This window comes from Falco biarmicus, assembly GCF_023638135.1.
Source record: "Falco biarmicus isolate bFalBia1 chromosome 13 unlocalized genomic scaffold, bFalBia1.pri SUPER_13_unloc_1, whole genome shotgun sequence".
Taxonomy (NCBI): Eukaryota; Metazoa; Chordata; class Aves; order Falconiformes; family Falconidae; genus Falco; species Falco biarmicus.
Genome location: NW_026611656.1, coordinates 335,914 through 361,245, shown reverse-complemented (window position 1 = coordinate 361,245; position 25,332 = coordinate 335,914). Strand labels below are relative to the sequence as shown.

General features: G+C 59.7%; 1 protein-coding gene across 1 annotated transcript; it reads left to right on the top strand.

The window, feature by feature from the left end:
- Positions 1–1,745: 1,745 nt before the first annotated feature.
- OLFM2 (olfactomedin 2) lies at positions 1,746–16,349 on the top strand. The gene is made up of 6 exons (XM_056325906.1): positions 1,746–1,914; positions 7,305–7,454; positions 8,483–8,638; positions 13,315–13,534; positions 14,019–14,125; positions 15,384–16,349. The coding sequence occupies exons 1-6, from the start codon at positions 1,777–1,779 to the stop codon at positions 16,059–16,061; spliced, it is 1,449 nt and encodes a 482-aa protein (XP_056181881.1). The 5' UTR covers positions 1,746–1,776; the 3' UTR covers positions 16,062–16,349.
- The last annotated feature ends 8,983 nt before the right edge of the window (positions 16,350–25,332 follow it).

Here is a 25,332-nt window from a genome sequence, read left to right as displayed (position 1 = left end):
CCACGCGGTGTCCCCCAGTGTCCCACGGGAGCACGCGGGGCTCGTGGCAGGCGGGAGATGGGGTGGAGGGGTTGGAAGCTCTGCCCCATGGCTGTGGGGTTGACCCCCCCCCCAACCGCCCCCCCCCCAAATCCCCCAAGTCCTTGATGTGGCAGGTGGGGGTCAGAGCGTGGGGACATCCACGTCTCCGGTGGCGGCTGCACCCAGCGTGGATCCTTGGGGCCCGACCCCCACTTCGGGGACCCCTGGGTATTTGGGGGGGGGTGTCAGAGGGGAGAAGCCCCCCCCCCTTCAGCCCCTGCTGGGGCGTTTCCCACCTACCAGGGCCTTGTCCCAGGGGACGTGGGGACATTTGTCCCTGTGGGTGCTGCCCTGTCCCCTCTGCGGTGGCAGCCGAGCGTGGAGGGCAGGAGCACCCCAAAACCCGCGGGGTGGGTGGCTCTGGGGGGGGTCGGGGGGGTCTTTCCCCGTGGTTGCCTGTGCGGTGCGTCTGTCCCCACGCGGTGGCACTATGTGACTGTGGCACGGGGGAGGGGGGCGCCACCAGGGCGAGGATGCTCAAAGCCTTGGGGGGTCTCGCTGCACCCCCCACTGGGTCGGGTTCTGAGGGGAAAGGGGGGTGTCGGGGGGGGGCACCCACTCGCGGAGCTGCTGTGAGAGGGTTGGGGGTGTCCCGGGGGGACCCCAGGGAACTCGCTGCTGTGGGGATGGGGGGGGGGGTGGCAGCAGGTGCGGGCTACGGGGTGGGGGTCGCATCCTCCCCGCAGCTGTGGGTCACGGTGGGGATGGAGGGGAGGATTTGGGGGGTCTGGGGGGACCTTGTGGGGCGTCTAAGGGGGTGGGGGGGGGCCCTGGGGGTGATGGGTGTTCAAGGGGGGCTGCAGCCTCCAAGCCAGCCTGGGGGGTGCTGAGGTCCCTGGTGCTGGTACCAGATTGAGATCGAGGGTCTCCGGGGGCTCCTGCTCCCCCAGACCCAGGGTCTCTGCGGGTCCTTGTCCCCTAAACCAGGGGTCTCCAGGGGTCCTGGTCCCCTAAACCAGGGGTCTCTGGGGGTCCTGGTCCCCCAGACCAAGGGTCTCTGTTGGTCCTGGTCCCCTAAACCAGGGGTCTCCGGGGGTCCTGGTCCCCCTAAACCAGGGGTCTCCGGGGGTCCTGCTCCCCCAGACCGAGGGGCTATGGAGGTCCTGCTCCCCCAGGTCAGACCACACTGGGCTGCTCCAAAGGGAGCTGGGTTGGATGGTGCTGTGCCATGCCGGATGGGACCACCCAAACCGGGGCTATCCTAAAGCGGGACAGGGTGAGACCACCCGAACCGGGACCCCCCCCCCCAAACCGGGGCCAGATGGGACCACCCCGAACAGGGACCAACCCCAAACCGGGACCATCCTAAACCAGGACAGGGTGAGACCACCCGAACCGGGACCACCTCGAACCGGGATCGGGTGGGACACCACCCCCACCCCCAACCACTTCCATACCCATCCATCCCTACCAGACCCGCCCTAAACCGGGTCCATCCCGGCCAGACCCGCCCTAAACCGGGGGCCGTACCGGGCTGGCCCGGTGCCAACGGCGCCGACGTCACTCTGGAGCGGCGCCGACCCCGTTTATAAGAACCAGCGCGGCTCGGGGGGCTCCGCAGGCGGCGGGGGAAGTGTGTGTGGGGGGGGCAGCCGGTGCTCGCTTCGCCCCGGTGGGTACCGGAGGCGGGTGGGGGGGAGGGGGAGGGGAGGTGGTGGGGGGGGTGTGTGATGGGCATGCGGCGGCGACGGCGACATGACGGTGCCGCTGCTGAAGATCGGGGCCGTGCTGAGCACCATGGCCATGGTCACCAACTGGATGTCCCAGACCTTGCCCTCGCTGGTGGGGCTCAACGGCACCGCCGTGTCCCGGGCCGGCACCTCCGAGAAGATCGTGAGTCGGGCCCGGGACCCGGGAAGGGGGGGAAGGGGGGGGCGGGGGAAAGGGGTTGGGGGAGTTGGAGGGTTGGAAGGGGCTGGGGGGATGCTCGGGATGCGGTGAGGAGCTGCGCCACCGTTACCGGCACCCGCCGGGCTTGGGCGGCACCGGGATGCGGCTCATCGGCACCCCCCCCTCTCCACCCCCCCCGGGCATGGGGACCCCCCTCTACCTTTCCCTGGATCCCCCCCATCCTACCTTCCTCCCGGGATGGGGCTCGCTGGGAACCCCCTCTGCTCCATCCCCCTGCCCCGGGCTTGGGGACGCCCCTCCACCTTCCCTTGGGGACCCCCCATCTTCCTCCCGGGATGCGGCTCACTGGGACCCCCCTTCTCCCCCTCCCCGGGGATGGAGACCCCCCTCTGCCTTCCTTTGGAGACCCCCCCCATCTTCCTCCTGGGATGCGGCTCACTGGGACCCCCCTTCTCCCCCTCCCCGAGCATGGGGACCCCCCTCCGTCTTCCCCCTGGATCCCCCCCATCCTACCTTCCTTCTGGGATGTGGCTCGCCTGGCACCCCCCCTTCTCCACCCCCCGGGCATGGGGACCCCCCTCCACCTTCCCCTGGGGACCCCCCGTGTTCATGGGTCCCCCCCATCCTACCTTCCTCCCTGGATGCAGCTCACCAGGACCCCCCCCCCCCCCCCCCATTTTCCCTTCCTCATGGCAGGATGCACCAGGACCCCCCCTCTCCCAGTTCATGGGCACCCCCCCCATCCTCCCATTCTCCCCCCCTCCCCCGGCCACACTGGGGACCCCCCTGACACGGGACACCCCACTCCCCACTTCCTCCTGTGCAGGAGACCCCTCCTCTGCCGGGGATTCCCTGGGTGTGGGTAACCCCCTCCCTGGGTATGGGGATCCCCCCCCAGGCAGGGCATACCCCCCCCCCCCCCCCCATGGCAGCTGGTGTCCCCAGGGAGGATGAGGGTAGTCCAATGAAGGAGACCCCAGCAGGGGGGTTGGGGGGCTGCTGGCCCCCCTTTTTTCCCCCAATAGACCAAAGCTGGGCAATTCCCAGGGGCAGGACTTGGGGGGGTGGATGGGTTGGAACCCCCCAGGGCCCTGCTGCTCCCCATGGCCAGGGGGTCTTTTGGCCTGGGGAGGTGGGTGACCCTGGGTTCCTGGTGGTCTCACCAGGCTGGGTGCTCCCCCCCCCCAAAAAAAAAAAGGCAGTGGCACCCCAGATTTCCCCTGGGGCTTTATGGGCTCTGGCTCCGTCAGCCCTTGGGTGCAGACCCCGGTGAGAGCGGCGCTGGGTGGGCGACATGAAAACAAGTTGGGAGCATTGGGGGGAGGTCGGGGGGCACCCCTTGGGGGTGGGGGATGTTTTGGGGGGCTGCAATGGCAGTGACAGGGCTGGGCTCCGGGTGATGCCGCAGGCACGAGCGAGCCCCTGGGGAGGGCTGGGCTGCGTGGCTGGTGCTGCTGGGCTTGGCTGGCACCCAGCCAGAGCTGGTGATGGGGGGGGGGGGAGGGGGGCATAATGGGGGGGCCACATCCTTTTTGGTAAGACCCCCCCCCGCCAGTAACCAGAACCTCCCCATTTGGGGGGTCCTGGTGGGGAATTCTGCCAAGGCGGGTGCTTAGTGCTATTGCCAGCGCCACGCTGGGATGCCGGGGCTGGGGGGGGGATCTGCTTTGGGGGTGTTGGAGGAAGAAGCTGGCACAGCCCCCCCCCCCCCCGAACCCCCCTGGCATTTGGGCTGCCACCCCGGCATTGTGTGCCCCCCCACTCCCGGCAATGAGCCCCCCTCCCCCGGCAAAGCTGCTGGGAGACACTGGGCTGCTCCCCCCACCTTGGGGGGCTGCCAGTCCCCTGATTCCCCCACCTTGGGGGGGCTGCCAGTCCCAGTCGAGGTCTTTCCCTGCAGCCCTGGCAACATTCCCTAGGGATCCTTTTTTGGGGCTACCATTCCTGGCTGGGCTTCTGCTGAGGATGAGCGTGGTGGCCTTTGTCGCCGCAGCCCCCCACGCGTGGTGGTGGGAGTCTGCCACCGAAGAGGCAATCACGGTGCAGGGCAATTAGCGGCGCGCTCGGGGTAAAGCAGGCGCTGCTCTACAATAATTGGCTAATCATTAGTCACTCTTCGGTGTTGGGTATAAAAATCATTAATCACCGGGAAAGGGGAGCGCTGCTAATGCGGCTGGAATGGGCTGGCGCAGCCGCCCACGGGAGCCACCGCCGCGACGTGCCGGATCGTGGGGTGCCAGGGGCCACCGGCGCGGCCGTGGCAAAGAGCTGGCGTGCCGGTTGGGGAGCTGATATCCTGATATCCCACCAGGATTTAGCCAGGTTGGGCTTTTCCCTGGGATGCTGGAACAAACCGGTGCTCGCCTTTGGCTCCGGGCGCGGTGATGCCCGCTATGGCCTTTTGCTGTTTGGGAATGCTGGAAGTCTTTTCCTAGAAAACGGCGGATCCTTTCCTGCTGGGAGCTCCAGAGCTGGATTTGCCCATCCCAGCCTTGGTGCTCCCATCAGTGGCTCGTGGTGACACCGACACTGCGGCTCCTGGAGCCGGCAGCACTGCACTCCAGCTGGTGGCTGGGATAGACTGGAGCATCCTCCGGAGCATCCTCCAGCACATCCTCCGGAGCATTTTCTGGAGCATACTCCAGAGCATTTTCCAGAGCATCTTCCAGCACATCCTCTGGAGCATCCTCCGGAGCAGCCCCTCTCCGGAAAGAGGGAGCAGAGGCACGAAGGAGCTTTTCCCTTTACTGCCTGTGCCGATGCGGGGTCTCCATGCTTCAGAGGATGCTTGGTGGGACCCCCATGCCTCCCCCCCCCACTGGCCACTTTACTGGAGCAAGGGGCTGAGTGAGGATTCCTGGCTGCTTGGGGATGCCCATATCCCCCATGAGAGGGGTTGGGGTGCTCTGAATTCTCCCCCCCCTCCCCCGGCTGTGGCTCTCCGGCATCTCGCTGCACCGCAGCTGAGGGTGTCAGCAGTTTCTCCTCTCCCAAGCTGTGAACAGGCAGCTTTCCCGGGGAGCTCTAATTAATAACCCAGTGACAGATTGCACAGGCTGCGTTTAACCTCATAATCCCGCCGGCAGCGGCAGCCGCCACCGCCAGGCCCCCGAGCCGCAGTGGGCAGGCGCGGGCAGCGTTGCCCTCCACCTCCATCCCTGGGGGGTTATCTGCAGGGGAAAAAAGCTGGATGCAGTTCTGGAGCTGCAACGGGAAAGCATCTTGCCCTGGGAGCTGGCACTCACCCACGGATGCTCACCCACATCCCAGGGCCACTGGGGATGGACCCCAGGGTGTCTGCGCCGCGCCAAGAGGAGCGAGCTGGCAGGCGGAGGAGCTCTGCCAACCTCCAAATCGGTGGCTCGGAGCGCTGCCCGCGCTCATCCTGCCTGCCACGGGCTGCTGCCTGCCATTAATTATGCATTAGCCCTCTATAAAGTATTTATGGCCGCCTGCCGCTCAGCCAGCGCCAGGAGGGTCGCGGGTAAAGGGAAATGGTTCCTCGCCGACTGCAGATGCTCTGCCCAGCTCGCTCCCGGGATCTTGCATCTCAGTAGCTTTTCTTTTCAGGATGGGGGACGGAAAAATGATGCTTTTAGCGCACACGATGCTCCCAGCATCCCGAGGGTAGGAGATGAGGTGCTTGTGCTGTACCCAGAGCAGCTGGGAGCCCCTAATTTGGGGAGGTGGGAGCACCCAGCGCCGTGCATTAAGTCTTTCCCGACGTGTCTATCGATAGAATCGTGTGATGCGCTAATTAACCTGCCGTAGCAGCCAGTGACCGTCACCAGCGCCTGCCTCAGGGCTCGTTATCCCATGATGTGGCTCATCACCAGCTGGGGCTTCTGAGGGCTCCCGGCATCCCGTGCCGGCCAGGCTCCATCTCCTCCACGTCGGAGCTGGGCTGAATAAATCCTCTATTTATCCATCCCCCTCCCCTGCGATAACTCAGGGATTTGCTCAGTGATGGGCAAGTTTTACGCCGCCATCAGCTAATTTATCCTCGTCGCACGGGAGGTTGGAGCGGGGTGTTTAGCCAGCACCGTGTCCAATAAATCCCTTCGGATAGGAAACATGACGTTAAAACCACTGCGTGGAAAGGAAAGGAGCGTCCCTGGCTTGTTACGGGGAACAGATCGTTTATCTTCGCCCGGCTCGGTGCAGAAGGGGCTGGGAGAGCGATGAGTTTGCTCTTGATCTTCATAATTAATAATTATGAATTACCCATGAAAGGCTAAATAGCCCAGTGCAAAAAACACCGATCTGTGGCGTGACTAAATCAAGTGAAAGGGAGGAGGAAGGGGTGTGTGTGTGTGCAGGGGACCTTCCTCTGCTTGGTTTTTGGGGGTGAGTGGGGCAAAAATGGGGGGGCAGTGGGAGGCTGCAGTGGTCATCCCCATCCTCAGCTGCGTGGGGAGATGGAAAGCACAACCCCAAGCCTGGATCCACCTGGAAAAGCTGCTGCTGGATGCAAAAAAAATGGGGTTTCCGAGGGCGGTGGGGCTGGTGGGATGCTCAGCCGGGGATGCGTGGGTATCCACCTGGGTACCCACCACCTGGGTACCCACCACCACCTGGGTACCCACCACCTGGGTACCCACCACCTGGGTACCCACCACCTGGGTGTCCACCGGGGCAGGGGGATGCGCTGATACTTCCCTGCCTCTGTCGAGGAGACATCTATATGTATGTATGTATGTACGTATATAAAAATAATTAGTACTCGTAGCTCCGGCTGTGGCAGAGGCAATTCCTGCCTCGGTGACTCCATTAGTGGGAAATACCAGCGGGCTGGGGGTGCGGGAGGAAGAAGAGGGATGCAGGGCTGGCTGGTGGGAGATGATGAAGAGCATTTCCTTGTCATCTCCTTCCATCCTGCTGCTTTATGGCTGGCGCAGGACCCACCGCGAAGCTGAAATCCCTGGATTTGGAGCAGAATGCTGCGGCGAAATGAGGCTGGGAGAAGGGTGGGGGGAGGCGGAATATAAAAATGACCTGGATAAAAAACGGGAAGGAAGGGAAAAGGCAAAGGGGCTCTGAGGTGATGGGATGCAGAGGAGCTCCACGGGGCGAGCAGGGCAGGGTTGCGCTCAGCGCCAGACTTTTTGCCGGCACCCGCACAGGGATGGGGATGGGATGGGGGTGGAGGTGGGGGTGGGGATGGATCAGGAAGGGTTTGATGGGCTCCTCCTGGCACTGGGACGTGGTCCCTTGCTGGTTTTTCCCCAGCCAGGTGACACTGAGAGGGAAGGATGCTCCAGCAGCTGCCCCAGCCCCTGTGGTTTTGGGGCGCATGTGGGCAGCTTGGGGGGGATGTGGGTGGCTCTGGGCATCCTTCAGGGCCCTGACATCCCCCCTCCTCTCTCCTACAGACCCTTTTCCAGAGCCCCGACGAGGGCTGGCAGGTTTACACCTCGGCGCAAGCCCCCGATGGCAAATGCCTCTGCACGGCCGTCATCCCCGTCCAGGGCACCTGCTCCCGCGACCTGCGCAGCCACCAGCTCCGCCAGCTCATGGAGAAGGTGAGCATCGGCCGGCCAGGCACTAATTAGCATCGCCGGCTAACAAGGTGGTCCATTTGTGGCTGGGAGGCTGCACAGCTTCACCCAGTAGCGTGGACCTCCGTGGTGGGGGAGCCCCTTGCAGCGTGGGTGCACCCCGGGGGTGTCCCATCGGTGTGCCAAGAGCCGGTACGAGCATCCTTAGCATTCCCACATCCCGCTGTGGCAAGGGGCGTTGGCATCCTCCTGCCTGGTGTTTAGGTTTGCCGGAGGGATGTCACTGCCACCGTGTCCACGGTGCCACCAGCACCTGGCCATGCCCCCTCTGAGCCCACCGCAGGGATGAAATCCACCCGGAGGAGATAAATCCCAAGCAACCCCATAAGGCAAATGCTGGGTTTAGTGGATCCTGGGTGGTTTCCCCCCATGATCCCGGCAGAAACCAGGCGCCATCCCCTCCCCGCAGCAGAGCTATTTTAATTTCCCCCTGGTTTTTACCACTCCACGATTAAACTTTTATTCCAACGTGGCTGCAAAACCACCTCTTAAGCAGCTCCTTTCCGTGGTGGTGGCACCGTAAATACCAGCGGGTTTGGTGCTAATAAATAAAGAACCGTTTGAGGAACACGGTCACGTTCCCATGATTTGAAAGCCTGGAAATAAAATCACTTTCCCAGCTGCGGCAGATGAAATTAAAGAGTGGAAGCTCCTAGAGCAGGGCTGGGAAATGTGCGCTCGGGTGGTTTAAAAAACCAAATAACAGCTGAAGCAGGATGAGTAAAACGGGTTATTTTCCACATTAAAGCTGCAGGGGGATGAGTTTTCTCGCAAGCGTTTACATAAATGCCAGGAGCAGCGCATCCTCCGGCTCCCTGGGGATGGGGATGCCAGGGTGGGGTCTCCTTGGTGACCCCAGGCTGGTCCTGGGGGCTGCTTTTCCCTTCCCCATCCTTTCTCTGTCTCCGCAGCCCAAATTTCCTCAGTTCAGACCTCTTCATTAGCAGCAGGGAGCTGTGTTAATTAGACCCCCGCCCCATCCCACCACGCAGGTGCAGAACATCTCTCAGTCGATGGAGGTGTTGGACCTCCGGACCTACCGGGACCTCCAGTATGTGCGCAACACCGAGTCGCTGATGAAGGGCTTGGACTCCCAGCTGAAGGTGGCTGCTGAGAGCCAGAAGAGCCTCAATGCCAAGAGCTTCCAGGTGAGACCGTGCCCCTCCCCCACCCCCAATGCCTCTCGCACCCGTGGGACCAGCTGCTGGGTTGGGCAGCCTGGCTTGGAGCTCATGGTGCTGCGTGATGCTACACTGTGGGTGGGCACTGTGGCAAGGGTCCTGTGTGCAGGGGTGGTCCCAGGGCCGAGCATCCCTGTGGTGGTCCCAGGGCCGAGCATCCCTGCGGTGGTCCCAGTCCCTGAGCATCCCTGCGGTGGTCCCAGGGCCGAGCATCCCTGTGGAGGTCCCAGTCCCTGAGCATCCCTGCGGTGGTCCCAGGGCCGAGCATCCCTGTGGAGGTCCCAGTCCCTGAGCATCCCTGTGGTGCTCCCAGGGCCAAGCATCCCTGCGGTGGTCCCAGTCCTTGAGCATCCCTGTGGTAGTCCAAGGGCTGAGCATCCCTGTGGAGGTCCCAGGGCTGAGCATCCCTGTGGAGGTCCCAGTCCCTGAGCATCCCTGCGGTGGTCCCAGGTCCGAGCATCCCTGCCGTGGTCCCAGTCCCTGAGCATCCCTGTGGTGGTCCCAGGGCTGAGCATCCCTGCGGTGGTCCCAGGGCCGAGCATCCCTGCGGTGGTCCCAGTCCCTGAGCGTCCCTGTGGTGGTCCCAGGGCCGAGCATCCCTGCCGTGGTCCCAGGGCTGAGCATCGCTGTGGTGCTCCCAGGGCTGAGCATCCCTGTGGAGGTCCCAGTCCCTGAGCATCCCTGTGGTGGTCCCAGGCTTTGAGCATCCCTGCGGTGGTCCCAGGTCCGAGCATCGCTGTGGTGCTCCCAGGGCTGAGCATCCCTGTGGAGGTCCCAGTCCCTGAGCATCCCTGTGGAGGTCCCAGTCCCTGAGCATCCCTGCGGTGGTCCCAGGGCTGAGCATCCCTGCAGTGGTCCCAAGGCCGAACATCCCTGTGGTGGTCCCAGTCCCTGAGCATCCCTGCAGTGGTCCCAGTCCCTGAGCATCCCTGTGGTGGTCCCAGGGCTGAACATCCCTGCGGTGGTCCCAGTCCCTGAGCATCCCTGCAGTGGTCCCAGTCCCTGAGCATCCCTGCAGTGGTCCCAGGGCCGAGCATCCCTGTGGAGGTCCCAGTTCCTGAGCATCCCTGCGGTGGTCCCAGGGCCGAGCATCCCTGTGGAGGTCCCAGTCCCTGAGCATCCCTGCGGTGGTCCCAGGGCCGAGCATCCCTGTGGAGGTCCCAGTCCCTGAGCATCCCTGCGGTGGTCCCAGGGCCAAGCATCCCTGTGGAGGTCCCAGTCCCTGAGCATCCCTGTGGTGCTCCCAGGGCCAAGCATCCCTGCGGTGGTCCCAGTCCTTGAGCATCCCTGTGGTAGTCCAAGGGCTGAGCATCCCTGTGGAGGTCCCAGGGCTGAGCATCCCTGTGGAGGTCCCAGTCCCTGAGCATCCCTGCGGTGGTCCCAGGTCCGAGCATCCCTGCCGTGGTCCCAGTCCCTGAGCATCCCTGTGGTGGTCCCAGTCCCTGAGCATCCCTGCGGTGGTCCCAGGGCTGAGCATCGCTGTGGTGCTCCCAGGGCTGAGCATCCCTGTGGAGGTCCCAGTCCCTGAGCATCCCTGCGGTGGTCCCAGGGCTGAGCATCCCTGTGGTGGTCCCAAGGCCGAACATCCCTGCAGTGGTCCCAGTCCCTGAGCATCCCTGTGGTGCTCCCAGGGCTGAACATCCCTGCGGTGGTCCCAGTCCCTGAGCATCCCTGCAGTGGTCCCAGTCCCTGAGCATCCCTGCGGTGGTCCCAGGGCCGAGCATCCCTGCGGTGGTCCCAGGGCCGAGTATCCCTGTGGAGGTCCCAGTCCCTGAGCATCCCTGCGGTGGTCCCAGGGCCGAGCATCCCTGCGGTGGTCCCAGGGCCGAGCATCCCTGCCGTGGTCCCAGTCCCTGAGCATCCCTGTGGTGCTCCCAGGGCTGAGCATCCCTGCGGTGGTCCCAGTCCTTGAGCATCCCTGCGGTAGTCCAAGGGCTGAGCATCCCTGCGGTAGTCCAAGGGCTGAGCATCCCTGTGGAGGTCCCAGGGCCGAGCATCCCTGTGGAGGTCCAAGCATCCCTGAGCATCCCTGCGGTGGTCCCAGGGATGAGCATCCCTGCAGTGGTCCCAGTCCCTGAGCATCCCTGCGGTGGTCCCAGGGCCGAGCATCCCTGTGGAGGTCCCAGGGCCGAGCATCCCTGCGGTGGTCCCAGTCCCTGAGCGTCCCTGCAGTGGTCCCAGTCCCTGAGCATCCCTGTGGTGCTCCCAGGGCCAAGCATCCCTGCGGTGGTCCCAGTCTTTGAGCATCCCTGCGGTGGTCCCAGGGCCGAGCATCCCTGCAGTGGTCCCAGGGCTGAGCATCCCTGTGGTGGTCCCAGGTCCAAGCATCCCTGGGGCGGTCCAGGTGGCTGAGCTCCCCTGTGGGGCTCCCGGGGTCTGAGCATCCCTGTGGTGGTCCCAGGGCCAAGCATCCCTGTGGAGGTCCCAGTCCCTGAGCATCCCTGCGGTGGTCCCAGGGCTGAGCATCCCTGCGGTGGTCCCAGGGCTGAGCATCCCTGTGGTGCTCCCAGGGCTGAGCATCCCTGTGGAGGTCCCAGTCCCTGAGCATCCCTGCGGTGGTCGCAGGGCCGAGCATCCCTGTGGTGGTCCCAGGGCTGAGCATCCCTGTGGAGGTCCCAGGGCCGAGCAACCCCGCAGTGATCCCAGAGCTGAGCATCCCTATGGCACCTGAGCATACAGCGTGGATGCACAGTGCAGGACTGGGACAGGGTGCCCAGCCACGATGGCTGCACTGTGTGCATGGCAAACCGAGCCGGGGCCACATCCTGCTGCCTCTCTGGATCCTGTGGGGAGAGCTGTGCCCGTGACAGGACAGCAGAGATGGCCAATTCCCAGCCCATCTGGCTGCAAATCGACACGTTTAATTAAACGAAACACGGTTCTTCCTTGGCAAAGCCATGATTTCCACCTGACGGGTGACAGCCGTCAGCGCCCCGCGCTGATCGATGCAGCCGGCCAGTCGATGCTGTCCGTGCTGCAGCAGCTTTGCACCCCCAAGAAATCCCATTACTGCCCTCCCGCTGGGGCACTGGTTTATTTTGGGAACCTCAGGGCTTCATCCTGACAGCTAAAAGAGTGTTTCTGTCTTGGGAGCGGCTGGTTCTTGGCACTGAAACAGGATGGAGGATGCTCGGGTGGACGCTGGGCGCTGACAGTTGCAGAGATGAGACATTGATTAAACATCTGAGCTGCAGCAAATGTCTCGGCTGGTTTAATCACAGCAGGAGGTGCTGAGCCCTGTGACCGGTATGCAATCCCACCGAGACATGGGAATGCTGGCCCTGTGATACTGTCCCAAAATGAAAAAGGAGGAGGGAGGAAAGGTGCTGGTGAGCCAGGATTGTTCCTGGGAAAATCCACTAAGCCATGGGACAGTGAGCGGGGCCAGGGGCTGCAGAGCAGGATGGAGGTGCTGGCTGTGGATTTGCAGCGTCCTTGAGTGAAGGAGACTCGGTGGAGTGGCTTGCAGCCAGGGCCAGCTTGCTGCCGTGCTTCCCCCGCATCGCTTCCCTGCCATGCTGGTGCGGTGGCTGGCACCAGCCTGGCAGGATCGAGTGGGCCTCCTGGGGTCTGAGCATCCCTGCAGGGCCTGGAGGTCCAAGCATCCCTGCAGGGCTCCTGGGATCCGAGCATCCCTGTGGTGGTCCCAGGGATGAGCATCCCTGTGGTGATCCCAGGGCCAAGCATCCCTGGGGCGGTCCAGGTGGCTGAGCATCCCTGCAGGGCTCTCAGGGTCCGAGCATCCCTGCAGGGCTCCCGGGGTCCCAGCATCCCTGTGTGGTGGTCCAAGGGCTGAGCATCCCTGGGGCGGTCCAGGTGCCTGAACATTCCTGTGGGGCTCCCGGGGTTTGAGCATCCCTGTGGGGCTCCGGGGGCTGAGCATCCTGGCAGGGCTCCCAGGGTCTGAGCATCCCTGCAGGTCTCCGGGGGTCCCAGCATCCCTGTGGTGGTCCCAGGTCCAAGCATCCCTGGGGCGGTCCAGGTGGCTGAGCACCCCTGTGGGGCTCCCGGGGTCTGAGCATCCCTGCAGGGCTCCTGGGGCCCAAGCATCCCTGCGGGGTTCCTGGGGTCTGAGCATCCCTGGGGGACTCCTGGGGTCTGAGCATCCCTGTGATGGTCCTGGGGCTGAGCATCCTTGTGGTGTTCCCCAGGCCAGGCATCCCTGTGGCACTCCCGGTGCCTAAGCATCCCTGCAGGGCTCCCAGCACCGGGCATCCCTGTGCTGGTCCTGGGGCTCAGCACCCCTGTGGCAATCCCAGAGCCGAGCATCCCTGCAGTACACAGGGTGCTCTCATTCCCCCAGAACTAGCACTGCACCCTCCTGCATCCCTCCTGTGTAAAGCATCGCTCTGTGGCCAGATCCTGCCTGGCTCCCGCTCTGCAGAGCGAGGCGATAACATCGGCTGCCGGTGATTCATTAGCTACGGCTCCCCGAGCAAAGCCTTCTAATTGTTATTAATTACCAGCCTAGGGAATAGGGCTCATCTCTTGTGTGTTAACGAGGCCACGGGATCAGGGCCGCTGTGCTGGGGGCATCCAGAGGGATGGACAGGCACGGATGGGGCCAAACATCACCAGGCTTAAATTAAGGGATTAATTGAAAGGGGGGTGGGTTGGGTTGGGGTTTTTTTTCACTGAAACAGGAACTCAAGGACAAGATGACGGAGCTGCTGCCCCTGATGCCCGTCCTGGATCAGTACAAGTCAGACACAAGGCTGATCGTGCACCTGAAGGAGGAGGTGAGGAACCTCTCCGGGAGCTTGCTGGCCATCCAGGAGGAGATGGGCGCCTACGACTACGAGGAGCTGCAGCAGCGGGTGCTGCTGCTGGAGGCACGGCTGCACGCCTGCATGCAAAAACTGGGTACGACCCCCACCCCCAGGCAGGGATGCAGGGGTCCCTCCGGGTGGGGGCAGGGCAGGCAGTGCTGCCAGCTTCCCATTTCTGAGAGCCCAGCCCTGCCTGCGGCTGCTGTGCGCTCTGCCCACGTGCTCGCCGGACCTCCTGTTCTGCTGCACTGCCGATATCTTCCGAATAATAATAATCCTGGCAGCCCAGCATCCTCCAGTATGTGCCGATGGGGAGTTTACTGGTGCGGCTGGGCGCTGGGATAGGGCAGGAACCACTTTTCCTTGCTCAGGAATAGCTGCCAGAGCCCAGCGGTGTTTTTTCTTAAGGATTCCCCATCCTGCTGCCCTGTCCCCCGGCTCCTGAGACTCCTGGGGCTCCCTGGGGTGAAGGAGAACCCTGGTCCCACCCCATGATGCCCACGGGACTGGGGGGAACTGGGCAATGTGATGGTCCCGGTTGCCCTTCCCTAATTCCAAACTCTTTTCCCTTATCCCAGGCTGCGGGAAGCTGACGGGTGTCAGCAACCCCATCACCATCCGTGCGTCGGGCTCCCGCTTCGGGTCGTGGATGACCGACACGATGACACCCAGTGCCGACAGCCGGGTGAGTGGCAGGGGCACCCACCGGGATGGGGGGACAACCCAGCCTGGCCTCCCTGTGGCTCCTGCGTGGCTGGATTCTGGGGGGTCTCTCCATAAAACTCTCCCAGACCCCAGCAGAGGGGAATTTTGGAGGGGGGCAGCTCCTGGCTCTGAATTTTTGCAAAAGCCCAGCACCCCTCAGGTGCCGTGTCCCCTGCAACCCACCTGCCTCGTGCTGCGGTGTCGCTCCTGGCTGTGCCCCCATGGGGACACATCCCTGGGGTGCACGCTGCTTGTGCACACTGCTTGGGGTCCAGACACCATGGTGCATGCTCCCTGGGGTGCACACTGCTTGTGCATGCTTCTTTGGGGTCCAGGCACCATGGTGTGTGCTCCCTGGGGTGCACGCTGCTTGTGCACGCTGCTTGGGGTCCAGCACCATGGTGCATACTCCCTGGGGTGCACGCTGCTTGTGCACGCTGCTTGTGCACGCTGCCTGGGGTCGAGCACTTTGGTGCGTGCCTCCTGGGGTGCATGCTGCTTGTGCATGCTTCTTGGGGTCCAGGCACCATGGTGTGTGCTCCCTGGGGTGCACGCTGCTTGTGCACGCTGCTTGGGGTCCAGGTACCATGGTGCATACTCCCTGGGGTGCACACTGCTTGTGCATGCTGCTTGGGGTCCAGCACCTTGGTGCGTGCCTCCTGGGGTGCACACTGCTTGTGCATGCTTCTTGGGGTCCAGGCACCATGGTGTGTGCTCCCTGGGGTGCACGCTGCTTGTGCACACTGCTTGTGCACGCTGCTTGGGTCCAGGCACCATGGTGCATGCTCCCTGGGGTGCCTTGGTGCATGCTCCTTGAGGTGCACGCTGCTTGTGCACGCTGCTTGGGGTCCAGCACCTTGGTGCGTGCCTCCTGGGGTGCACGCTGCTCGTGCACCTGGGGTGCACCCCACCTGGGATGCCCGTGCCAGGGTGCCCGCTTGCTGGGGTGCCAACCCTCTGCTCCATTGCACGTAGGGGACGTGCTGTCTCTGCAGGCTGGGGAACCCAATCAAGCCGGCTGCTTTTAGCGAAGCATTAACAATTAACCAAGCAGTTGATCCAGAACCCCCAGTTCCAAGGGGGGAAGCTGGGAAAACGGTGTATCCCGGCGTGTGCTGGGGTGGGGGGCTGTGGGGGGGGTGGGTGATGTCTGGCTGTCCTGGGGGCTCATCGTGGGGGGGATGGGGGGAGGGGAGCCCCATTTGGGCCGAGCACCCCATAACCAGAGCCCGCTGCAGGTGTGGTACATGGACGGTTACTACAAAGGGCGACGCGTCTTGGAATTTCGGACCTTGAACGATTTCGTGACGGGGCAGAATTTTGTGCAGCATCTTCTCCCGCATCCCTGGGCCGGCACCGGCCACGTGGTCTTCAACGGGTCCCTCTACTACAACAAATACCAGAGTAACATCGCGGTGAAGTACCACTTTCGTTCCCGCAGCGTCTTGGTGCAGCGGAGCTTGGCCGGCGCCGGTTACAACAACACTTTCCCTTATTCTTGGGGTGGTTTCTCTGACATCGATTTCATGGTGGACGAGAACGGCCTTTGGGCCGTCTACACCACCAACCAAAATGCCGGCAACATCGTGGTGAGCCGGGTGGATCCCCAAACGCTGGAGGTCCTGAGGAGTTGGGACACGGGTTACCCCAAACGAAGCGCCGGAGAATCCTTCATGATCTGCGGGACCCTCTACGTCACCAATTCCCACCTGGCCGGTGCCAAGATTTATTTTGCTTACTACACAAACACTTCCAGCTACGAATACACGGATATTCCCTTCCATAACCAGTATTCCCACATATCCATGCTGGACTACAACCCGCGGGAGAGGGTGCTCTACACCTGGAACAACGGCCACCAGGTCATCTACAACGTCACGCTCTTCCACGTCATAAAGACGTCGGGGGAACTGTGACCCCATCTTCCCACGCCGGACTCCTCTGCTCTCCCTCCTCCAGCTTTTTGGTTTTCTACACGTCAGCCTCGGCCATTCTCTAGGGGACGGAGCCTTCCTCCTCCTCCTCCTCTTTGATTTGTATTTTTTTTTTTTTTAATATATATTCCTTCGGTTTCATCCCGCGGGTCATGGCGCATGGATCACTTCTGCCTTCATTTGAGCTGACCTCGGTTGGGTTTTTTTTCATTCTTTTTCTTTTTTTATTATTTATTTTCGATTGGCATCTTTATTTTGACAGCAAATAAAACCAGGCTCTTTGACGTTTGATGGGGCTTGTGCTGATATTTCCCCCCCCCCCTGAATTTTTTAAAAAATTATTATGATTTGTCATTTGATGGCTCTGTTTCTCCCCCTCCCCCTTTTTTCTGCATCCCCTCTGTCATCTCCAGCCCCCTCCCAGATGCGCCGGCAGCCAGCGATGTTGTTTATGGGCATGTTTAATGCATGCGGGTGCGGCGCTGGGGAAATTACAGCAGAGCTGGGTGAGGCCAGGAGGAAGGGAAGGGAAATAAATGATGGAGCAGCTGCAGCAAGCAGGGAGGGGAGCAGACCCTGCTGGGGGAGGGGGGAGAAGACCCTGCCAGGGGGGAGCAGACCCTGCGTGGGTGGCTCACCCCCAAATGGGCACCCAACGAGGCCAGGGCAGAGGGATCCTGAGCCTGGGGGGGAGAAGGAACCTGCTGCCTGGAGGTTGAGGAGGGATGGAGGGGGTGGAGATGTGGAGGGGATGTGGAAGGGATGGAGGGGATGTGGAGGTGGTGGAGGGTATGTGGAGGGGATGGAGGGGATGGAGGGGTGGAGGAGATATGGAGGGGATGTGGAGGGGGTGGAGGGGGTGTAGGGGTGGAGGAGATATGGAGGGGATGTGGAGGGGGTGGAGGGGATGGAGGGGTGGAGGAGATATGGAGGGGATGTGGAGGTGATGGAGGGGGTGATGTGGAGGGGATGGAGGAGGTGTGGAGGGGGTGGGGGGGATGTGGAGGGGATGGAGGGGGTGATGTGGAAGGGATGGAGGGGATGGAGGGGGTGGAGGGGATGTGGAGGGGATGGAGGGGATGTGGAGGGGGTGGAGGGGATGGAGGGGATGTGGAGGGGGTGGAGAAGATGTGGAGGGGGTGGAGGAGATGTGGAGGGGATGGAGGGGGTAGAGGGGATGGAGGGGATGGACGAGATTTGAAGGGGGTGGAGGGGATGTGGGGGGGTGGAGGGGGTGGAGGAGATGTGAAGGGGATGGAGAGGATGTGGAGGAAGTGTGGAGGGGTGAAGGGGATGTGGAGGGGATGGAGAAGATGCAGAGGGGGTGGAGGAGATGTGGAGAGGATGGTGGGGATGTGGGGATGATGAAGGGAAGGAGGAGCTAAAGGGGATGGAGGAGATGTAAGGGATGGAGGTGATGCAGAGGAGATGAAAGGGATGGAGGGGATGGAGGAGATGGAGGAGATGTGGAGGGGATGGAGGGGATGTGGAGGGGATGTAGCGGGTGGAGGGGATGGTGGGGATGTGGGGAAGATGAAGGGGTGGAGGAGATGAAAGGAGATGGAGGAGATGTAAGGGATGGAGGCGATGCAGAGGAGATGAAAGGGATGGAGGGGATGTGGAGGGGATGGAGGGGATGTGGGGGAGGGGATGGAGGGGATGTGGGGGAGATGGGTGGGAGGGGACGAAGGGCTGGAGGAGAAAGGGACTTGGCAGGCAGCCTGACCACTCAGGCAAACCTCCCATGGGCATCGTCAGGCGTAACAAAGCTTAAAATGGTCCCATAAAACCGAGCCGTGGCGCTTGTGCTGCCCAGGGCTGCGGGTCAGCCTGGCCCCTGGGGGATGCTTTGGAAATGGGTGGCGGGGGGGATGACACCCTGCCAGCAGAGACCTCCCCCACCCCCAAACCTGGGCAGAGAGCTGTGTGGGGATGGGGACAGGGATGGGGATGGGGACAAGGGTGCGTGAAAGCCCCTACAAGTCACATCAACCCATCGCAGCTCCGGGAGCTTCACAGGCTGGGGGCGGGGGGTGGGTGGGGTGGGGGGGAAGGGCAGGGAAAAGAGGGGTCCAGGCCAGCACCTGGGTCAAGAGCATAAAAAAAGAGCATAAAAGCAAAGCTGGAAGTACCTTCTCACGGTTATTCTCCTCCTCGAGGGGAGGGAGGAACAAGAGGATAATCCCCCCTAATCCCATCAGCTGCGAGAGGAGTGGGATCAGAGGGCTGTGGTGATGCTGGATCTCAGCAACACACACACACCCCGCCCCCCCCCCCCGCCCCCCATGGTGGCATGTTTTGGGGTGCTGGGCAGCTCAGCTTGCCCCCGACCATGCCGATGGGCTTGGTGGGGGGACCCGGGGTGGCCCAGAAGCCCCCTGCATGCTTCTTCTGCAGAGCATCATCCAGACACCCAGGGAAGCTCCTTGGCACCATCAGGGTGCTGGATTTGGGTGCTGAGCCCCCCCCACAGCCCCCACTGAAGCACATCCCTGCTTTTCCAGCTCCGTTCCTGCAACCCAGCTGGGCTGTGCCTATGGGAAGGTGATGGACCCCACCGCCCTGAGCCCTGGCTGAAGCAGCTCTGCCCCAGCCCCTTGAGCAGGATGGGACCTGGGGGGGCTCAGCCAAGCCCCCGCCAGCCACTTTTCCCTCTGTAGCTTCAGTCTCGCTCCTGCGGGGAGTTTTAATTTGCCACAGGCTGGTGGCCAAGAGCAAGCAGGGCTCCGGCGCCTGGCTTGGCACGGCCAGGACGGTGGTGAGCCAAGCCAGGTGAGGAGGAGGAGGAGGAGGAGGATGATGGAAGGCTTCGCATCGTGCAAAGGGTGTACAACGTGCAGCCACATGCCTGCCAGCTCCGGGCAGTGGCTGGCAACCCCCCCCTGCAGTAATTATTTAGCAATTAGTGCCTTAGCAAGGCTCCCCCGCTTTGGCAGGGGCTGTATCCAAGAGGCCTGTGGACCGGGATATTAATCTGGGCTCATCCCGAGGAGCGTTTGTTTCTCACCCAGTGGTTTCCAGAAAAGCAAGGGGTGGGTTTTGTTGGGGTTGTGTCACCCCCCCACCCCCCCAGATGGTAGGTGACCACAGCAGGAGACGTAGAGGGGGTGTCTGCAGTGCAAAGCCAGCAGGGAACAGCAAGGAGCTGGGAGGAGGGCATGCCTGCTTCTCACCCCTATCCCATCCCCATTCCATCCCATCATCACCCAGTTCCGTTCCAACCCCATCCTATCCCCATCCATTTCCATCCTCATCCAATTCTGTCCTAGCCCCATCCAATTCCAGCCTGTCCCCATCCCCATCTCATCCCATCCCCATCCCATTCCATCCTATCCCCATCCAATTCCATCCCGGTCCCCATCCCCATCCCATTCCATTCCATCCCCATCCCCGTCCAATTCCATCCCATCTCCATCCTGTTCCATCCCACCCCCATCCTCATCCCATTCCAACCCATCCCCAGCCAGCTCCATCCCATCCCCAACTAATTCCATCGAATTCCCATCCAGTTCCATCCTCATCCCCATCCCATCCCCATCCCATCTCCATCCCATCCCATCCCATCCCATCCCCATCCCCATCCCATCTATCCCATCTCCATCCCATCCCATCCCCATCCCATCCCCATCCTCATCCCCATCCCATCCCAGTCCCAGTCCAAATCCCCATCCCAGTCCCAGTCCAAATCCCCATCCCAGTCCCAGTCCCCATCCCATCCCATCCCATCCCATCCCCATTCCCATCCAATTCCATGCTACCCTGGCTCATGGAGATGCCGCATCCCTCACCCCAGGGGCAGCCCCACGGCCAGTGCCCCCCCTCCCAGCCCTGCCCCCCACCCTCTCTCCATGACCCTTCCCCCTCCCTCAAACCCCAGCTAGATTCATCCCCCAAAATTCCACCTCTGCGCTCCAGCCGGGAGCTTGGCGATGGAGATGGATGGGCTGGGATAAATCTTTGGGGAAAAAAAACCTCACGGGGGGACGAGCCCTGGCACGGGGACCCTGCCACCCACTGCCACCCAGAGCCCTTGGTCACCTCCCCGCATCCCTCCCCCTGGGGCACCCCCGCATGGGGGCAGGGACTGGGGAGGGGGATCGCAGGGATGCTGCAGTGCAGCTGTGGTTGAGGCACGGTTGGTCCATGCCTCCCACTGGGGAGGAAAAAAGAAAAAAGAAATAAAAAAAACACCAACCCAACAGGCTTTTCCTTTGCGCCGCTATTTATTCGGCTCCGAAAGAAAAAAAAAAAAAAAGGGGGGGGTGGAAAAAAAATAATAACCCAGGGCACTTAATAACCTTAAGCCTGTCTCCCTACCCGAAATCACTCATCCTGCAGGCTGGGTTTTTCCAGCTTATTGAAATTCTTGGGAACACTCAGCCCTAACGGGAGGCGAATTTGTTATTCAGCACCAATCCTGGCTGGGGATGGAGCAGGATGGAGAAGGGGGGTGGGGGGCACAACGCCTGAGCTGGAGGGTGGTGATGGCTGCGGCTCCTTTGGTGCTAAAAAAAAATATTCCATAATATTTCCGATATTCTCAATACCTGGGATGCCCAGATCCTGAGCGTGCCCCTCCAAAAGTGGGCTCTGTGCCCAGCGCCCAGCAGCGTGGGATGGTGGGACCCCCACCTTCCCCCTCATCTTGAGCCTGGAGAAGCATCTCCTGGCTCGGTGGGTACCAGCCTGATCGTTAATAACTGGCTTCGCCATTAAAACATCAACAAAGCCGCCCCCGCGCCTGCCCCAGCACTAATCATGTTCCTGCCGAGCTGTGGCGTGTTTGCAGCCCGGCACGACCCGCTGGGGACTTTCCTCCCAAGGAAAAACCAGCGGGAGCTCCATAATTGAGGATTATTTATGGAAAGGGAAGCGGTAACGCAGCCGGAGCATCGGCGCTAAAATAAGCCGTGAAAATAAAAAAAAAACCCTGGGAGTCGAGCCTGCAGCCCCCTGCCCTGGGGATGCTCTGCCCACGCCGGGGCTTGGGGAGCGTGGGTGCTGCCCTGGGTGGGTGTGCGGACCCCTTGCTGGGAATGGTTGGGGGCTTGGGGATGGTGGGTGCTGCCCTGGGTGGGTGTGCGGACCCCTCGCTGGGGACGGTTGGGGGCTTGGGGATGGTGGGTGCTGCCCTGGGTGGGTGTGCGGACCCCTCGCTGGGAATGGTTGGGGGCTTGGGGATGGTGGGTGCTGCCCTGGGTGGGTGTGCGGACCCCTGACTGGGAATGGTTGGGGGCTTGAGGATGGTGGGTGCTGCCCTGGGTGGGTGTGCGGACCCCTTGCTGGGAATGGTTGGGGGCTTGGGGATGGTGGGTGCTGCCCTGGGTGGGTGTGCGGACCCCTCGCTGGGGACGGCTGGGGGCTTGGGGACGGTGGGTGCTGCCCTGGGTGGGTGTGCGGACCCCTGACTGGGGATGGTTGAGGGGCTTGGGGATGGTGGGTGCTGCCCTGGGTGGGTGTGCGGACCCCTCGCTGGGAATGGTTGGGGGCTTGGGGATGGTGGGTGCTGCCCTGGGTGGGTGTGCGGACCCCTTGCTGGGAATGGTTGGGGGCTTGAGGATGGTGGGTGCTGCCCTGGGTGGGTGTGTGGACCCCTTGCTGGGAATGGTTGGGGGCTTGGGGATGGTGGGTGCTGCCCTGGGTGGGTGTGCGGACCCCTTGCTGGGAATGGTTGGGGGCTTGGGGATGGTGGGTGCTGCCCTGGGTGGGTGTGTGGACCCCTTGCTGGGAATGGTTGGGGGCTTGGGGATGGTGGGTGCTGCCCTGGGTGGGTGTGCGGACCCCTTGCTGGGAATGGTTGGGGGCTTGGGGACGGTGGGTGCTGCCCTGGGTGGGTGTGCGGACCCCTCGCTGGGGACGGTTGGGGGCTTGGGGACGGTGGGTGCTGCCCTGGGTGGGTGTGCGGACCCCTGACTGGGGATGGTTGAGGGGCTTGGGGATGGTGGGTGCTGCCCTGGGTGGGTGTGCGGACCCCTCGCTGGGAATGGTTGGGGGCTTGGGGATGGTGGGTGCTGCCCTGGGTGGGTGTGCGGACCCCTCGCTGGGAATGGTTGGGGGCTTGGGGATGGTGGGTGCTGCCCTGGGTGGGGGGAGCTGGGGGGTCTTCCCCAGGGCCAAAGGGCTGCTGGTGGAGGATGCTGCGGTGAAGCCTCCTCCCAGCATCCGTGGTTTCTCGGCGGGGGAGGACCAACCGCCATACAGACAGCTATAATGTGTGGGGACATCTTACCCATAACATACAGCAATTAGCTATAAAATATAGAAATCTTATCTGTAACACGTACCTATTAGCTGTAAAATATAGAAATCTTACCTATAAATATATAGCTATTAGCTATAAAATACAGAAATCTTATCTGTAACACATAGCTATTAAATATAGAAATCTTCGCTATAATACATAGCTATGAGCTATATATAATCTGAACTATTATTAGAGAAATCTTATTTATAATATACAGCTATTAGCTCTTAAACATAGAAATCTTACCCCTAATACTCAGATATTTTAAATATAGAGTTCTTGTCTGTGATATGTTCCTATCAGCTATAAAACATAGAAATTTTACCTATAATATATGGCTATTTGCTATTACATATAGAATTTTTGTCTGTAATATGGAGCTATTAGCTATTACATATACAAATCTTGTTTATAATATGTACCTATAAGCTACAAAATATAGAAATATTGTCTATAAGATATACCTATTGGCTATAATATATAGAAATCTTATCTATGATACAGCTATTAGCTATAAAATATGGGAATCTTGTCTATAATATGTACCTATTAGCTATAACGTGTAGATATCTTGTCTGTAAGATATACCTGTATCTTATATATACCTATATTCTATAATATATAGAAATCTTATCTATGATACAGCTATTAGGTATAAAATATAGAAACCTTGTCTATAAGGTATACCTGTTAGCTGTAACATATAGAAATCTTATCTAAGATACAGCTGTTAGCTACAATATGTACCTATGAGCTATAAAATATAGAAATCTCGTCTATAATATATAGCTATTAGCTATAATATAGAGGAATCTTATTTATGATACAGCTATTAGCTAACATATAGAAATCTTACCTATGATACAGCTATTAGCTATGAAATATAGAAATTTTATCTATAATGTATACCCATTAGCGATAAAATATAGCAATCTAATCTATAAACCCCAGCTGCTAGCTATAACCTATAGCAATCGCATCTATAGGTACCTATTAGCGATAATTAATAGGTGGAATAATGTAGAGAGATCCTGTCTATATCTTATCTATGGCTGAGCATCCCCTCCCCCACAGTGCAGCCGTGGGGACAGGGACCCCCAAGAGTTGGGGGGGGAGGGGCGGGCAGTGTCCCCCCTCCCCCACCCTGGGGCTGCGATTCCCACTTTAATATTAAAAATCAATCTTTGGAGGGAGTAGGGGGGATTTTTTTTTTTTTATTATTTATTGGGATTTTTCCCACCCTATTTACTCCTCAAGGAAATTAATCTCGGAGGATCCTGGGGGATGCTCCACCCCCCCACCCCCCAATCACGAAAACTAATTTCCCTTCATCTTTAATTAATTAGCTCACGCTAACGAAAGCATCGCATTTCCATGACAACCCAGGATTCCAGAGCCCAGCCCGGTACCACAGCAATAATCGGAAATTAAACTAATAAATAATAGATGCTCACCATTAATGAACTAATTGTAAATGGAGATTAATTTTTTTTTTAATTAAAAAAATCAACTTTTTCTCACGGCGAAGCCATTAGCACTCGCCTGGAAGCAGAATTAAATCAGGGAACAGTAATCGATTCCTTTTTATTAGCAAATAGAGGAAAAAAAAAAAGGATTTATCAGTTTATTGGTAAAATAACAAACAAAAAAATCACCTGGGAGGACAACGCCCCTCCCCCACCCCCTCTGAAACTCTGCTTCAAATCCCACGCCAATGTCCTGGAATTAAATTTATAAGGGATATAAATTTATAATGGCTTAACGGGCTACACAGATGGAATATATACAGCTAATGGAATTTTCCCAACCAGTGATGATTTATTTTTTTATTTATTTATTTTATTTTTTTATGGCAAAGTAGGCGACTATACAGCACAATGGCAAAATAAATTAAATATGTATGTGAAATAAATTAATTATGGATAGGAAATAGCCAGGGGTGAGGAGCCCCTGCTCTGTCACGGCCCTGGGGGGAGGGGGATGCTCGGTGCCAGGAGGGGCCAAATCCTGCCGGGATGCACCCGGGTGCGCAGCAGCCCCTTCCCAAGGCGCAGCCAGAAAGCACCGCGATGTCAAGGAATTTATGTAAATGAGGTTAATTTATGTTTCTGTGGCGGAATGAGCTGGGCTGAGCCTGTCCTGCCACCTCCTTTTGTGCGGGGGAGGACGGGGGGGGGGGGCTGGAGAAGGAAGGAAAAGGAAGGGGGGGAAATTACGAAATACAATAAAAATTTAAAAAATCCTCCCAAAATAAAAAAAATCCAAAATATGTTAAAAGTTTTAAAAATTAAACATTAAAAACGTTTCCAAAATAAAAATTAAAAAAATCCCCCCAAATCTGCTCAAAAATAGTCCCCCCAAAATAAAATTTTTAAAAAAATCAAGAAATAAAAAATACTAAGTAAATAAAAATGAAAAATTCCCCCAAAACCTGCCCCCAAATAAAAATAAAAAAATAAATGAAAAAATAAAAAATATAAAAAAATAACACCCCCCCAAAAAAATAATCTCCCCCAAATTAAAAAAGCACCAAAAATATTTAAAGAATAAAAAAATTAAAATATTTTTAAAAAATTAAATCTAAACACACACACCCCCCCCAAAAAAAATAAATTCTGCAGGGCACGTAGCAGGGATGCTGGGCTGGCACTGGATGCATCCTGCTGGTGCTCAGCCCTGTCCAAGGAATGCCCATCCAGCCCAACAGCACCCTGCTGAGCACCCCAGATTCTATCCAGCCCAGCAGCACCCAGCTGAGCACCCCAACTGTCACCCAACCCAGCACCCTGCTGAGCACCCCAGCTCCTCTCCACCCAGCCCAGAAGAGCCCAGCACCCTGCTGAGCACCCCGGATTTTATCCATCCCAGCACCCTGCTGAGCACCCCGGATTTTATCCATCCCAGCAGGGCCCAGCTGAGCACCCCAGCTCCTCTCCACCCAGCCCAGAAAAGCCCAGCACCCTGCTAAGCACCCCGGATTTTATCCATCCCAGCACCCTGCTAAGCACC

Coding starts and splice junctions, on each gene's coding strand:
- OLFM2 (XM_056325906.1), top strand. CDS start 1,777: ATGACGGTGCCGCTGCTGAAGATCGGGGCCGTGCTGAGCACCATGGCC. Junction 7,455..8,482: donor TCCGCCAGCTCATGGAGAAG/GTGAGCATCGGC, acceptor CCCACCACGCAG/GTGCAGAACATCTCTCAGTC. Junction 14,126..15,383: donor CACCCAGTGCCGACAGCCGG/GTGAGTGGCAGG, acceptor AGCCCGCTGCAG/GTGTGGTACATGGACGGTTA.